Source organism: Bombus flavifrons, chromosome 9, assembly GCF_040668555.2.
Source record: "Bombus flavifrons isolate JBK064 chromosome 9, iyBomFlav1_principal, whole genome shotgun sequence".
In the NCBI taxonomy this organism is placed as follows: domain Eukaryota; kingdom Metazoa; phylum Arthropoda; class Insecta; order Hymenoptera; family Apidae; genus Bombus; species Bombus flavifrons.
The window spans coordinates 3042130-3056299 of record NC_138450.1 but is presented as its reverse complement, the minus strand read 5'-3'; the positions used below and the strand labels follow the sequence as shown (position 1 = coordinate 3056299).

The 14170-nt window shown below is 34.6% G+C and overlaps 1 protein-coding gene across 50 annotated transcripts in view; it reads left to right on the top strand.

Annotated features, from left to right (window-relative positions):
- The window catches only part of slo (calcium-activated potassium channel slo), a 107716-nt gene that overhangs the window by 53509 nt on the left and 40037 nt on the right, over window positions 1–14170 (top strand). For 41 of the 50 annotated variants that reach the window (XM_069120518.1, XM_069120539.1, XM_069120528.1 and 38 more), the window contains 2 exons: window positions 8840–8950; window positions 11444–11549. In XM_069120518.1, coding sequence (XP_068976619.1) covers window positions 8840–8950; window positions 11444–11549 — 217 coding nt within the window. Of the gene's footprint in view, window positions 1–3150; window positions 3243–8839; window positions 8951–10022; window positions 10129–11443; window positions 11550–14170 lie in introns of all 50 variants that reach the window. The other 9 variants (XM_069120529.1, XM_069120541.1, XM_069120544.1 and 6 more) reach the window with 3 other exon arrangements.

Genomic DNA, 14170 nt, shown 5'->3' with positions numbered 1-14170 from the left:
AAAGATCTATCTCCTTTTCTCTTTTTCTATCTCTCTCTTCCTTTCTTTCTCTTTGACAAATTACATGCATATGCATACACGTATATTATATGCGATACGTATTATATACGATGTGTGTATGCAGTCTCATATGGACAGGGGAACACTCATAGCAGCGACTTCAAGAATTTTTTTTTCAAAAAGTATTTACACGAGAGAGAATTGCTAAAAAAAGATTCATAATGTCCATCACAATCATCGCGCTAACACGTTATATGTGTTTATGCATATACATATACCTTTTCTTTTCTTCTTCTTTTCTCATTTTTTTTTTTATTCATTCAAATATTTATTCGTGTATGGACGTACATATATGATACATATTGTATTATATATACATTACATGTATTTTTTTCCATGTGTGTATACATATACATAGAAGTGCTAGTACGTACACATACGGATATTTATTCACACAGACATGCACCACTGAGCAGAAGGAAAGCGGGAAAGAGACAACATACACGCATAGATTGACACTAGCCCATGTCCCAAGAAACACTCTTCTTTCGAATATATCGTTAATTAGAAAAGGAAGAAGGAAAAAAGAATAATTTGCGATGTATTATAACGCGATTACGCTCACAGACTTCGTTGCCGCAGACGCACGCTTCTTTTCTTGATAATTAGTCGTCGAGATCGATCGTCTATTGGCCTGTTCTATCAGTCGACGTGCATAATTTTAATTAGCGGTTCTCAAGTGTATTGATACGTGTGAACGTATATATGTATCATTTGAAGATATAATATGGAAGATACTTCGAAATTGTATCATTTACATTAAGGTTATCAATAATATAATAAACAATGATGAAGAAAGTGCTCTTTTCTCTAGTAGACAATATGTTCGATATCATTTTACTTTTTATAATCATATTTACAAGTGTGTCATGGGCAACATTATCGAGCACTTTAATCAAATTATGCTAATTTTGCTATACAGATAAAGCGAGATGAAATATGTATATTAGATAAGAAATGGTTCTTTCATCATCACTCATGATCTATTATTTTTACATTTGAAATATTGTATATAAACTTGCATATTTTTGGATGCACAATATTCTGAAATCTTTTGTATTATATATTGTTTTTCATTTCAGAAACATTTCATAAACATTTTTGTACATTTGCAATATGCTGATTGAGAACTGCTATTTTACATGGTCGACATAGAAAAAAGTATTGGATATTTGTATTAAGTTTTTTAATAAAACTGTGATTATTTTGAAGATGTATCGTTAATTTGAACAAATGAAAGATCTAAGCCAAGGTTGAGATAATTCTAGAAATTAATCTTGATCAAATTTCCCTTATATAACTACGATTTTTTGGATTCGTATATATATATATACGAATCCAAAAAATATATATATATCATTACATAATGAATTCATATAACGAATCGAATTTAATACATACGTATAATTACTTTTGTACATCATTGATCCAATTTAATTGTTATCATCGCTATAAATTTTAACTAATATTATAATGACAGCTTCATCTTAACATCACACACTTATAAACTGTTTTATATTGTCTAAGTAAATTCTTTATAACACCAAGTTCATCATTTAATCAATTTTCCATCTATCGTACAAATGAACGTTTGAAAAAAAGCAATAGTATCTCTTTTTTGGCGGTGGAATCTTTCATTTATCGATCATAATACACCTGACTCAATAAATTTATTTTATAAATCCAAAGAGGCCGATCGACGATTTTTTTCTTCTTAAAAAAAGAGAAAAGAATATAAAACAGATTGTAGAATCATAGGACGTGCACTAGCTTCGAAATTGTCATTCGAGTTCGACAGTTTATCATATTCGAAGTGGACACATACATCGAGAACATCCTATGATCGCTTCGAGAAGAGGAAGAAAGAGAATCGCATTAACATTTGCGATAATATGGCACAGCCGAAATGACACTCTAAGGATACTAACTATGTCTACTTTTGCTATTTCGTACATTTCTAAAGACTACATCGATTGTGTGAAGCGCTAATATAGACGAGTGATAAACTAATCAGACGCTAACATCGCTCGCTAACTGCTCTCTAACTAAAATTAGAATAGTGCATTAATATTTCCTATCGTGCGGCAACGATACAGTGCACATTGAAACGCGTCTTTCGATCTCACGAGGCCAATGACTAGAATAACTTCGATATATCGAGTCATGCAATGACACCGTACCCTCGTCAAATAGGAATATCTTCTTTCGAATTTCTTGGAAATTTCGTTTCGGTAAAACGGCTTTGTTCGATACGATATCTCGTACCACAGAAGGTTGCTGTACTCTTTCGTACGTACAGAACAAAACAAAAAAAGAAGGACAAATAAGAAAGATTTGTACCCAAAAAGGAAAAAAAAAGAAAATGTTCTTCTAAAGCTTTCTCGATCCGTTCATCGACGTTCATACATATCCACCGAGAGGTAGAAGCGATTATTTTTCATTGTGAAGAGCTAGTCAAACGAAATATAACCCTCGAAAAAAAAAAAAAAAAGAAACAAAAAACGAAAGAAAAAGGGAAAACGAATCCTGTTGTATCGAAGAGTTCGCGCAAAATTCAACGAATACATACGAGCTACCTGCCAATGGACTAGGTAGACGTGTCGGCACGTGTAGTTATCGTTAGGCCTAGGTGTAGGAGTGTAGGACCTAGGTGTAGGTAGCCTACCTACCCCGCCCTTTATTTGGAACGTGTTCGTTTCCATATCTATTAACTATTTGGGCCGTGGCACGCATAGCGGTACAGCACTGTTAATCGTGTCTCTATGAGTGGCCGCGCAGCCTAGTAGCTGAGCCAAAACTTACTTCCGTCATAAGTGCAAATTTCCTCCCCCTCGCCAGCAAAAAAGAAAAAATATAACCCACTAAAAAAAAAAAACTAGCTAAGGTACCACCTGTGTACGACGCATTTAGCGATCACTTCGACTGGACGAGACGATACCGGTTCTCATCAAAAAAAAAAAAAAAAAAGAATACATGACCGAGTCTTATGTAAAAAAAAGAGAAACAAAAAAATAAAGCATACAAATTGCCACCCTTGTCACACAAGTGTATTGATGCGAGTGTTGTGTTCTGTTCTATCACGTGGTGTAGGCCATATTCGCCAGTTGTATCCCCGAGATAATTGACCTGATCGGGACGCGAAACAAGTATGGCGGCACTTTGAAGAACGAGCGAGGTCGCAGGTGAGAGACACAGCCAACCAACTAGCTTTCCCGAGTTGAGTCACCTTTCGCAGTCCTAATTACTACCAAACTGTTCATACTATCCCCCTTCTTGTATATGATGTACACCTGAATCTTCCTACAATAGCCCTCTCCCTGTCTCCAGCACGACGTCATGAAATTTGCCATATATTTTTTGTCCGTATGCACCTGGACATCTAAAGTACTTAACACACGATCGCATTTGCCTCGATGTCAGATTACCTACACGACCCCTTGATATGTTTCTATTGTCACAGATACACAGAATAGAATACTATATCTTTTACATCGACAAGCCTGAAAAAGAAATTCCTTGGATTGCCCGTTACGTTTTATATTTACACCCAACACACGTGTAAACATAATATACATAACACGTACGCGTGGGCACGAGCACGCGCGTTACATACACACGTATATGATGCATTATAAGTATATAAACATATTATATTTATATATTTACGGTATTAGCGAGTAAATATATAAATATACACATATTATATCATACACGTATAGAGGCAGTGATTTAGAATCGCAGAATTGCAGTTCAGTACCTGCTCTTCGAACTAGTTGTCAGTGAGCGTTAATGCAACCGTGCTTCCACAGTCCCCGAGAACACAGTTCCCTAACCCTTGTCCACCGACACTAACAGTCAATCAGCTAGTCCAATTACCATCTCAGATTCACCATACCCCAGTAACTGGTGTTAGCTTGTTTGTTTACTTGACCGCACTTGGGACAAATACGGCTTTATCGCGCTAGTTTTCTCGAATCTTCACGAACAACGAGGAGCGAATGGTATATAAAGAAATTCATCTGGATGAACTTTTAATTAAAAATACTAGAAATCTATACCCATTTTATTCTTTTTTTTATATATTTTGAATCCTTTATTCTCAATTAAAGACGAAAGTTATACTTTGAAGGATACAATGACTGTGTAATAATGAATTAATTTGCATTCCTCGTTTTTCGAATTTCATCTAGTTGACATAATAACGATTCTCTTAACTGCAATTACATAACAAGTGAAAAGATCAATTCATCCGAATAACCTAGGCGTAGAAGAATGTATCGCTACCTTGATGCCATAATGTACTTGATATTAGATTTCCGTATCCAATCGTCGTGCGTGTTTTTATCGTACAATAAAATTGTCAAATTGTTCGTGTTTGGCGACAAATATCCACCACTCGTACAATCATGTTTCGTGGACGTGGCACAGAGCACAGAAAATATATAAATAAGTACGTTGGAGCTGTATTTCTCTCTGAGTGCAAAGGGTCAACGCCCAGCATGTACCCTGCATTTTCAACTAATATTTAGGTCATATATATGTATATGGCCTAAAGTTGCAATACTTAAGTGTAATAACCTTGGTGTTTTAGACAGCATTAATTATTGTTTTTACGTGTAAATCTTGGAGAAAGGACAGTGGTAAAGTGAAATTCCGCCTTGGATTATAAGCTCACAGGATGGACCATGTGAATTGTTACAGATTTGTTTCTCTGGAATTAATAAGCACATCAGTGTAATTATTTTTTCTACGATTTATCGTATTGTCTTTATGTTGTACGTATAACGGATATTTAGTAACTGGGAGATAAAAATATTGAAAGTTTAAAAAATACTGCTTTTGGCAACAATTGCTACAAATAATTTCTCACGAGATATCTATGTCTCGTCTCATGCAAATGTAGTGAATCGAATAATGTTATTGGATCTACTACAGAACAAAACGAAATGCTCCATATTTTTAACTATTCCAAGTAGTAGAAACATTATAGTTAAATTGTATTATTAAATTAAATTTCTATTATTTATAACTAATTCTACAGATGTATAATTATTCTTCTGGAATTTAGTTCCCGAAAATTTTGTCATTATTCGTATATATGTTCTTAAATTTGTAATTTTTTTGCGTTTATTTGATCAAATAAGCTATAGCAGTGCATGAAATATTAATATATTCATTATGTTATATCCTAAGAAACTGATCAATTTTTATAAGTTCATTCTTAAAAATTAGCGGATTTCGATACATCCATTATTAAGAGCTAATAAATTCTAAATCTTTATATATATATATATAAATATTAAAAATAAGTAAAAATATATACATATTAATTATGTTGATTGTCGAGTATTCTTAGTACAAGATATCCTTCACCTTCGTTTTCAGTTGCCTCGAGTATACAATTTTTATAACTAATTTTCTTTTGTCCTTCGGATGCAATAACTCTTCGGATTAAATAATAATGTAATAAAGGAATTATGTTTCTGACAGTCTCCGAGATTACTTTGCGTAACAATTTATATGACTCACCCTGTATACGCTTTATATACGTATATCATCAATACAGGTATATAAAGCTGTATGTATACGCATATATGTACTTATATATTGCTAATCATGTGTCACGTGCTATTCAGGTTTTACGAAGGGATTGTCAATGGGCCAATAATTGTATGTTTTAGATTAGGGACGATTTTGTATAGCCATACATATAACATCCTTCTTAAATTGAACATCATTTTATAATTTCCGTTAGCGGGATTACACTTTTTTTGTAAGACAAACAATAAACTCAACACCACCGGTAATTAGAGTTCCTTCAATTATGTAAATGAAAATATACTTATACACGATTTACGCATACAAGTATGCAGAGTGAGCCAACACGGAATAAACCATACGCTCCATAAAACATCTAGATTGTCGTTGTTATGGATATTTTTTTCAGAGTTACCAAGGTTATCAATCTCTTCCTAAATGAATCTATATGTTTTCCCCCTTGCATGTTGTAGCTAACGTTAATGAAATTTCCAACGTACAAGGTTAAAAGATACAGTTACAAACGAGCTAAATCGATGTCCTTTGGCAACGACGCGTTTTCTCTACGTAGGAATATTAATAAAATACAGAAACTATTTTTTCAGTTTTTTTCTGACTTCCAGTTGGACTTTCAGGCTTTTCGAGTTTTCCGGAATAATAGGTTTTCCTCTCTTCTCGCCCGTTAGCTTTTTCCTTTTGCTGAAAGAGATCTGTGGTGCAAAAATAAACGGCTCGTGATAGATTGATTCGTTCGAACGGTATCATGGTGAAGATTAAAGATTTTCGTCGAAACGTATCGAGAAAAAGAAACCTGTAGATTTATTTAGAGGCAGTGATAACGTGGATAACTTTGAAAGCAATGATCCCCGGAGAAACAACAATACGGCGAATTCGTCGAATTCTTCTCCCTTGTTTTCGTCTCTTATTGAGAAAGGCATTTTGCAACCTATTTATCTCAACTCACTCTGTATAATTCATAGTCATCTTGATTTTATACGCACACAGAGACAATAATTAACGGCAGTACTGTTGATCGTTGCACGTACTACTCGATACACCGAGCAGCGTCTTAGTGACAATATTAAGGTGTCACTCGTCGAATATATTCACTGTGTATGTTAAGTTTTTGCTTGATTTTTATCATTTATGCGATTTTATCATCAGATCGGTAATATGTTCTTCGAGAAACTTGGTTAAACACAGCTTTCCAACAGGCACGAACTTGCGGCGAATATTTTTGTGACGCACTCGACCGCGAGACAAATAGAGAAGCGCATCAAGCTCGATACGAGATGTACTCCTTCAAATGATTTTCCCGATTCGCATCGTCAGTTATATATAAATCGATCGGTGAATAATACTTGCCAAGAGTAACGGTTCGAATTGTGCGAACTCGACGTGCGAACATTTTTCCACATTCGATTTGTTCTCTCTACATGGGCAATAGGACTCGAACGACACGCGACTCTCTCCATTCTAGGGAATTATACACGATATACTCATAACTTATCTCATAAATACACGACACTCACGTATCGACATTCACGTAACAAAGCGTCGGCCCCGTATAGTAGATTAAAGAATAACCTCATCTGTAAAGCCTAATTATTGATATTCATTTGTTCTGGCCCATGCTGGATTCAGTGGCACACAAGATCCGTGTGTTTATTATTTTTTTGATATTTTTATGACAGATTAAGATTCCACGCAGACGAACGATTTTTTTACTGGTCCGTGACAATTGTGTAGATACACACGAATATACATAAATATAAATATAACAATTATATTTAAGCACGACGATGCTTTAATGTTTTAATAATGTCAAATAATGATATAACAGTGCGGTTTCACGACAGTGACGCTTTGTGATTTGGTGAAATTATATTTTCAATGATGCAACACGCACGAGAGCGACACACACGAAATATAATAACGCAAAAATATAAAAATGCTGGATCATATAGCACTACCACTGTGAAATCGCAACAATGTTGCATTGTTCATTTGCAGTGAGTGGGTCGATTACGATAGATTGTTGAAAAGCACGCGGAACTCGTTCGTCTGCATCGACTTTAATCGTGGAACATCGTATAATCGCGCAAACCAGCCTGTGTCTGCTGAGTTCACGATGAGCCTTGCATTAGATGCCATCAAGTAGAGAGGGTTGGGCATGGAATGTCTATGGCGAATTTTTTTTTTTCTTATTCGATGCAATTAACACGTTATCGTCACTCTAAGCAGTATTTTGTATGAGTTATTTTGTACTAGCAAGAGTATGTGATTATTAATTCACACCGCACGTAGAAATAACACGACTAGAGATTTAAAAAAAAGTGAATTTTGTGCTTGTAACTTGATTGCAAGGATCGAACGTCAACGAGCCTGCACTCTTACGTATTTCATCCAGTTCTTTTTGTCATGTTTATCTTTTGTCTGTATAACTGTATGTCTAGCACAGATGATTTACCCACGTATGTGTGTGTGCGCGCGCGTGCTCGCTAGCGCGAGCGCGTGTGCGTAATTATTCGATCGCATTAGTTGGCTAAAACGACTCACTACAATTCCTATCGCAGTTCTGGTAAGTTTAGTCCATTAATTAGTTCTACTTATATTTACGTCTACGTTACATGTATATATCTATATATCTATATATATATATTGTTTTATACATATATACATATATAAAAGAAAAGTAAACGGGAATACGTGCGATTTTTCTTAATTGTCAAGCAATAGTTTTTCGCAACGTTTGCAAAATGTATAATTTGATTCTAAATTTCATTCGAACGGACGTATCGTTTTCGATCAATCGACGCGGATCTTCGAGCCGAAATTCGTTATTGTGACAGCAGACTAAAATGGTGTACGAAAAAAGAAAAAAAAAAATGTTCTCAACGATGTCCATATTTTTTTCTCTTCTCACTCGGTTGCGTTGCTCTCGCGCAGATTCATTTGACCGTATTTACGCCCTCGAGCGGCATCGCGACAAGTGTACCCTCTCGAGGAACGTGTTCAAAGAAAAAAAAGCAAATGGAAACAGCAGAAAAGCGGCTGGCTGGCAATCAGAGAGAGAAAAACGTAACGAAATCGTTAGTCGGTTGATACATATGTATGTATATTATATATAGAGCGTGTACACATGGTAGTTGCTTGTAAGTCTTTTTTATCTTTTTTTTTTTATTTTTGACTGTCTGTACTTAAGCGGGAGTGGAATCTAATTCGTTCGTTGTGTTGGCAGACATATTGTCGTGTGTGGCCACATCACCTACGAATCAGTCTCGCACTTCCTCAAGGACTTCTTGCACGAGGATCGTGAGGACGTCGACGTGGAAGTTGTCTTCTTACATAGGTATGGTTATCGATCCGATATTTTACTATACCTAATAAGACCTCGTGCATTTTTCTCCTAGTTTGATCTCATGTTGGTCAACGAACCACTGTATGATTGATCTATCTATAACAGACATTAACCTCTGACCTTTTCTTACATAGAACAATTAGACTGCTCAACGTAATTAGTGGATCGCTGCTCTAAACAGATTCATTGCACTAATCAAGCAAATGAAGGAGCTCTACAGGCTTGTTAGATCGATTGTACCACAATAACGATTAAATTTAAGACGATCGTTATTAGACACGCATTATATTCGAAAGAATATATAGATACAAATAGCGATATAAAAATCAAAGTGGGATCCCCTAATTGTTTTTAGCAGTGTACTTTCCTACGTGCATAGTGTTATATACATTGCAGACAGATTATTATACGATTATACAGGATGACACATTTCTTTCCATATCCAATCTTACTTGTCGAATAACTTAATACAAATATGCGATCGATCTTGTACAATACAAATCCAATTACTATCAAAATTACATCTTAATGTCTCTTCACAATCAATTACCTTAAATATTACGATGTATTATATGTGCTAATCGTTAACCAATACAAAATTAAGTAAGTCTGCTACTGTAGTCGTTACCGATAAGCAGTCATATCGAACAATGTCATGCGATATCGATGATTTTCATGAAATGAAAATAACCGTGACTTGTAGTATTATAATGATGTGACAACTGGGATAAGTGTAGGCTCACCGATTTCTGTAGGTTTCCCAATTATATTAGCTTTCCAGCGGTTATACGAACAAAGACGATCAGACCCTGTCGACTTGACGTTTATTTTCGTTATCTTTCATTTTCAAAGCGGAATTTCTCTCACTTGGGTTAATACGAATATTAATTGAAGATTGAATTTTCGAGGTTAACTGTTTTCATTGTCAACAGAGAGCTGAATGCACAGAGAAATGTACAAAGTAGGGGAAGCCGAGGGCACCCGGTGCGCCGATGCACGGTTTTGATTGTTCGAACACGATGGTCTGATCGTCATTGTCGTAAGGAGTGATCTGTGTTTCCAGGAAAGAGCCAGATCTCGAATTGGAGGGTCTCCTGAAGAGGCATTACACGACCGTGGAGTTTTTTCAGGGCACTATGATGAATGCTGTGGACCTGGAGCGTGTCAAGGTATCCCGAACCCTAAAACAACCATCACACGAAAACCTCCGCCAAATCAAACAACCTAATACCAATCTCCTCTTTGCGTGGCAGCTCGTGCTTCTTATTTCCTTGTAGTTTTTTAGGTTTTTGCGCGATTATTTACTCAACAATTTAATCTTATATCGATCGAACGATATAGATGTCTGATATATAGATGTCTATATGTTATGCGTATTTTAATTCACGACATGGAAGTGTACATAAAAAACGTATGCGTTCTTAGTTGTAGTCAGGTTTATACATCTTCTTCTTTACTTCTTTCGATTTGTATTTCTACAACCTTCTTTCTTCCTTCTATTCTTCTTCTATTTCATGTTACTAATTATACGGTTGACCGCTATTTATTTGGGATCCAGGTATGAGACTTTTCCTTGTGGTGTCGTATAACGACGAACAATTGGAGTAATTGATCCAATATGATGAAGTACTTTAAGAATTCTTCGAGGGTGTTTTACAGAGAAACCTTGAAAGGAATAATTTGCTTCATTCAAGAATGTATTTTTCAATCTCGATCACGAATTACATTCTTTCTGATATATTTTCTATCTTGAACGATCTTGTAGCTCAAGAGCTGTTGTCACTCTAGAAATTATTAAAAGAACGTATATCTATCTCACCATTTACTAATATTCTTATCCTCGCTATCGTCTATGAAACAGTCGTTTTTATCGTATGACATCACTCTTGGGAACGAATATTTCAAACAAAATGCTTCTTCATATATTCCGAGGTTACGCAGAGAACCGCATTTAATCATTTATAAAAATCACTTTATATATATAATATATGTTGGTGTATGTACATACTACACGCATATATGTACGATTTATACGTAGAAAGCAATTGCTTGTGACTGCATGGTATGCTGTAATGAGCTATGGAGCCGAATCAGCGTGCAGTAGAGACTTACTTAGATCTATTATACTACATGATATATATATATATATATATATATATATATATATATATATATATATATATATATATCGTATATCCTTGACTTCCGAGGAAGTGTACTTAATTTCTCTTTTTTTTCAAATGATGGAACGCAGATAATGTATCGATAAAGCCTTTAGAAGCTTAGATGGCTGCTGTTCCTCGAAGGTCTGACAAACACGACAGCATTATTACGTTTATACCACTTACATTATAAGTCGAATCTCCGCCCATCTCTGGCGGCCTACTCAGCGAGAAATCTCGCAAAAAAGGCGTCCACCGATATCTGAGGTGAACATTATTTATGAAAAGAAACGTATCATTTTGTCGGGCCCGTGCCATTTAGGAAACCACCAGATCTCGAGCTGGAGGGACTATTCAAACGGCACTTCACCACCGTGGAGTTCTTTCAGGGGACCATCATGAACCCCATTGATCTGCAAAGGGTCAAGGTGAGTCTGATACTCTAATTGTTCAAATCAAATAATAATCCTCGATTCCCTATCTCTTCTGAACATGCAAGACAAAACCTATAATAATTACACCGATTTGTATCAACTTGTGTATTATTTGGCGAATGCCACTGTGCACATATATATATATATATATATATATATATATATATATATAATCTGTGTGTATAATCTGACCACAGTAGTAATAAAATTGTTGAAAATTGGGCTACGTATCGTTGGCGAAAAGCATTCAATCTGTAACCTATTCTATTTTCTGTTTCAGTTTATGATAATAACAATGAAGACAATTTTTATGATTCATTTTTTATTTAATGTTTGTTCATAGTATCTACAAATTGCTTGAACTTTAGTTAGAATTATTTTATGAAAGTGACCCCCTTTACCTACATAAGCATAGGTTAAATAATATAATAAAAAATACCGATTATTGGTACTGAACTTTCGACATTTACCGAGGCGTGTAATTAAAAGTTTAGTCAATATTAGCAGAGATTTCTTGATTCTGCGCGAAAAACTAATATAAAAATAAAATTATGAAAAAGTTTATATAGAAAATGTATAAAATGGACTTCAGTGAAATGGATTTCAATGTCGCAAAAAAGCCGCAATTTATTCACAACTACTTATAACAATCGGTGTCCTATTCAGGACACTGTAAAATTTGTCTAAAGGATATGAAGTCGCTGCATTTAAAAGGACTAATTCTATGAAATTTCTTTCTGATATTTCGTTGTGAAGAATTTTTATGTATTTTTAATTGCCTCAAAAATGTTCCACTGTTTTTAGATTAATTGGTCATATCATACATGCATATATATACATATATATATATGTACATAGATATACATCTTTGTGCTCAACATCCACAGGATCATCGAATTGTCGTATTTCTCCGTTTGTGTCGTAGCAGCTTCCATGACGTAGTATTATACTTGTACTTTGAACTTTATGCCTCTTGACAATGTGTGTTAAAAGTTCCATTGTTTACGAACTTTCTTTGACACTTAACTCCCTTTACCCATTTTCTTATTTATAAATATTACATTTTAAGTATCATGGACATTCCCAAACCATTTGTAATTTTACTCCGAACTTGATGGTCAGTCGGAGGTTTCTAACATTCGTTACATCATTTCGTTTCCTCCATTTATCTGATTTTATGTTTTTCTCTAAGATAATGGAAACCATCTTACTTCTTAATAATGTATGTAACAACGTATGAAGTTTAACACGCGATATTTTCAAACTTCTGGTCAATGGTATTTAATTTCTTAAATTCTTGAATATTTTTTTATGAAAATATCAAATGTTTTAAAATAAGACTAATTTTTGGAAAATGTAGAATTGAATGAAGTTTCTGTTACGTTCATAAAAGCACTCACATAAAAAAAAATCGGAGGTTAATTAGAACCATCCCTCATTTGGCCCCTACTTTATTATGTGAATGATAGTTAAAACGAGATATGTTGTATTCTAGATGCTGCTTTAGTCATCGTCATATTATTAATCACAAAAAAGTACGAGGATATAGTGTCATGGTTGCTGCTTCTAATAATTAGTAGTCGTTCGAAAATTGACATTCTGCGAAAGGACAAATGTTGTTGTTCCAAAATGGTTGTTGCCTGTATGTTCCCTTCTGTGCACATTGACGATGTTTCATGGAATCCCTTTGACGCGCTTTCTATGCTGTCATCTGCTTTCGTGTTCCGTCAATATGTAATAGCTCGTATAAGCTTAATCGAACAAACATACACGATACTTCACGTACGTTCGTGGTAAAAGTTTCGTAACGAACATTAACATTTTGAACATCTTCCGTATAATGTATCGTTGCAATTAAATTCGATTCTTCGATCAAATTTCGCCAGGGATCAGCAAAAAATGTTCGATCTCGTAAAGGAAATATTCTTAGTCTCTTCTAACGCGTGTTAACATGCATACGTTCTGTCGTCTGCGTCAAATTGCGTGAAAAAGACTCTCTCGACGGTTGTTTACTACCTTTGGATAACAACCATGTCGTGTCTACGTGTCAATCCAGGTGGGTAAGTGCTTGTGAATGGAGTTTAAGTGAATAATTATACTTTCTAAGAATTTACTTTCTGTTAGAGACTTAGTTTTCCATTATAACAGTGAGTCACAATTATCTATTAAGTATATCATATAGATTCTGCATTAAGAAAAAGAAATGACAGAATAGTATGCTTGGCTATTTGTACAATATTTCTTTTACAACGATTAAATTTACATCAGATTAGTAGATAAGCATGTTGACACTACTTTGATACCATGAATTTTAGCGATTCGTCGTTTGATTCACATGTATTTAAGGAATGTCGCAACAATTTGTTTTCCTACTTTGTTATTGTTTTTAAAATGCGTCGGAGATACGTGCAATTATATTTGTATAATATAATACTTAGATTGCGCTCGAATATCTATGTAAACTCATATTTTGAAATGTTGAAATGAGTTATTTTCAGTATTGTATATATTCTTGCATATTGTGTAAATTCTACACATTTTTGTACTTTTAAATTTCCTATAAATGCATAAAAATCCGCAGTCTAATACACAATATTAATAAGATATCAATAAAA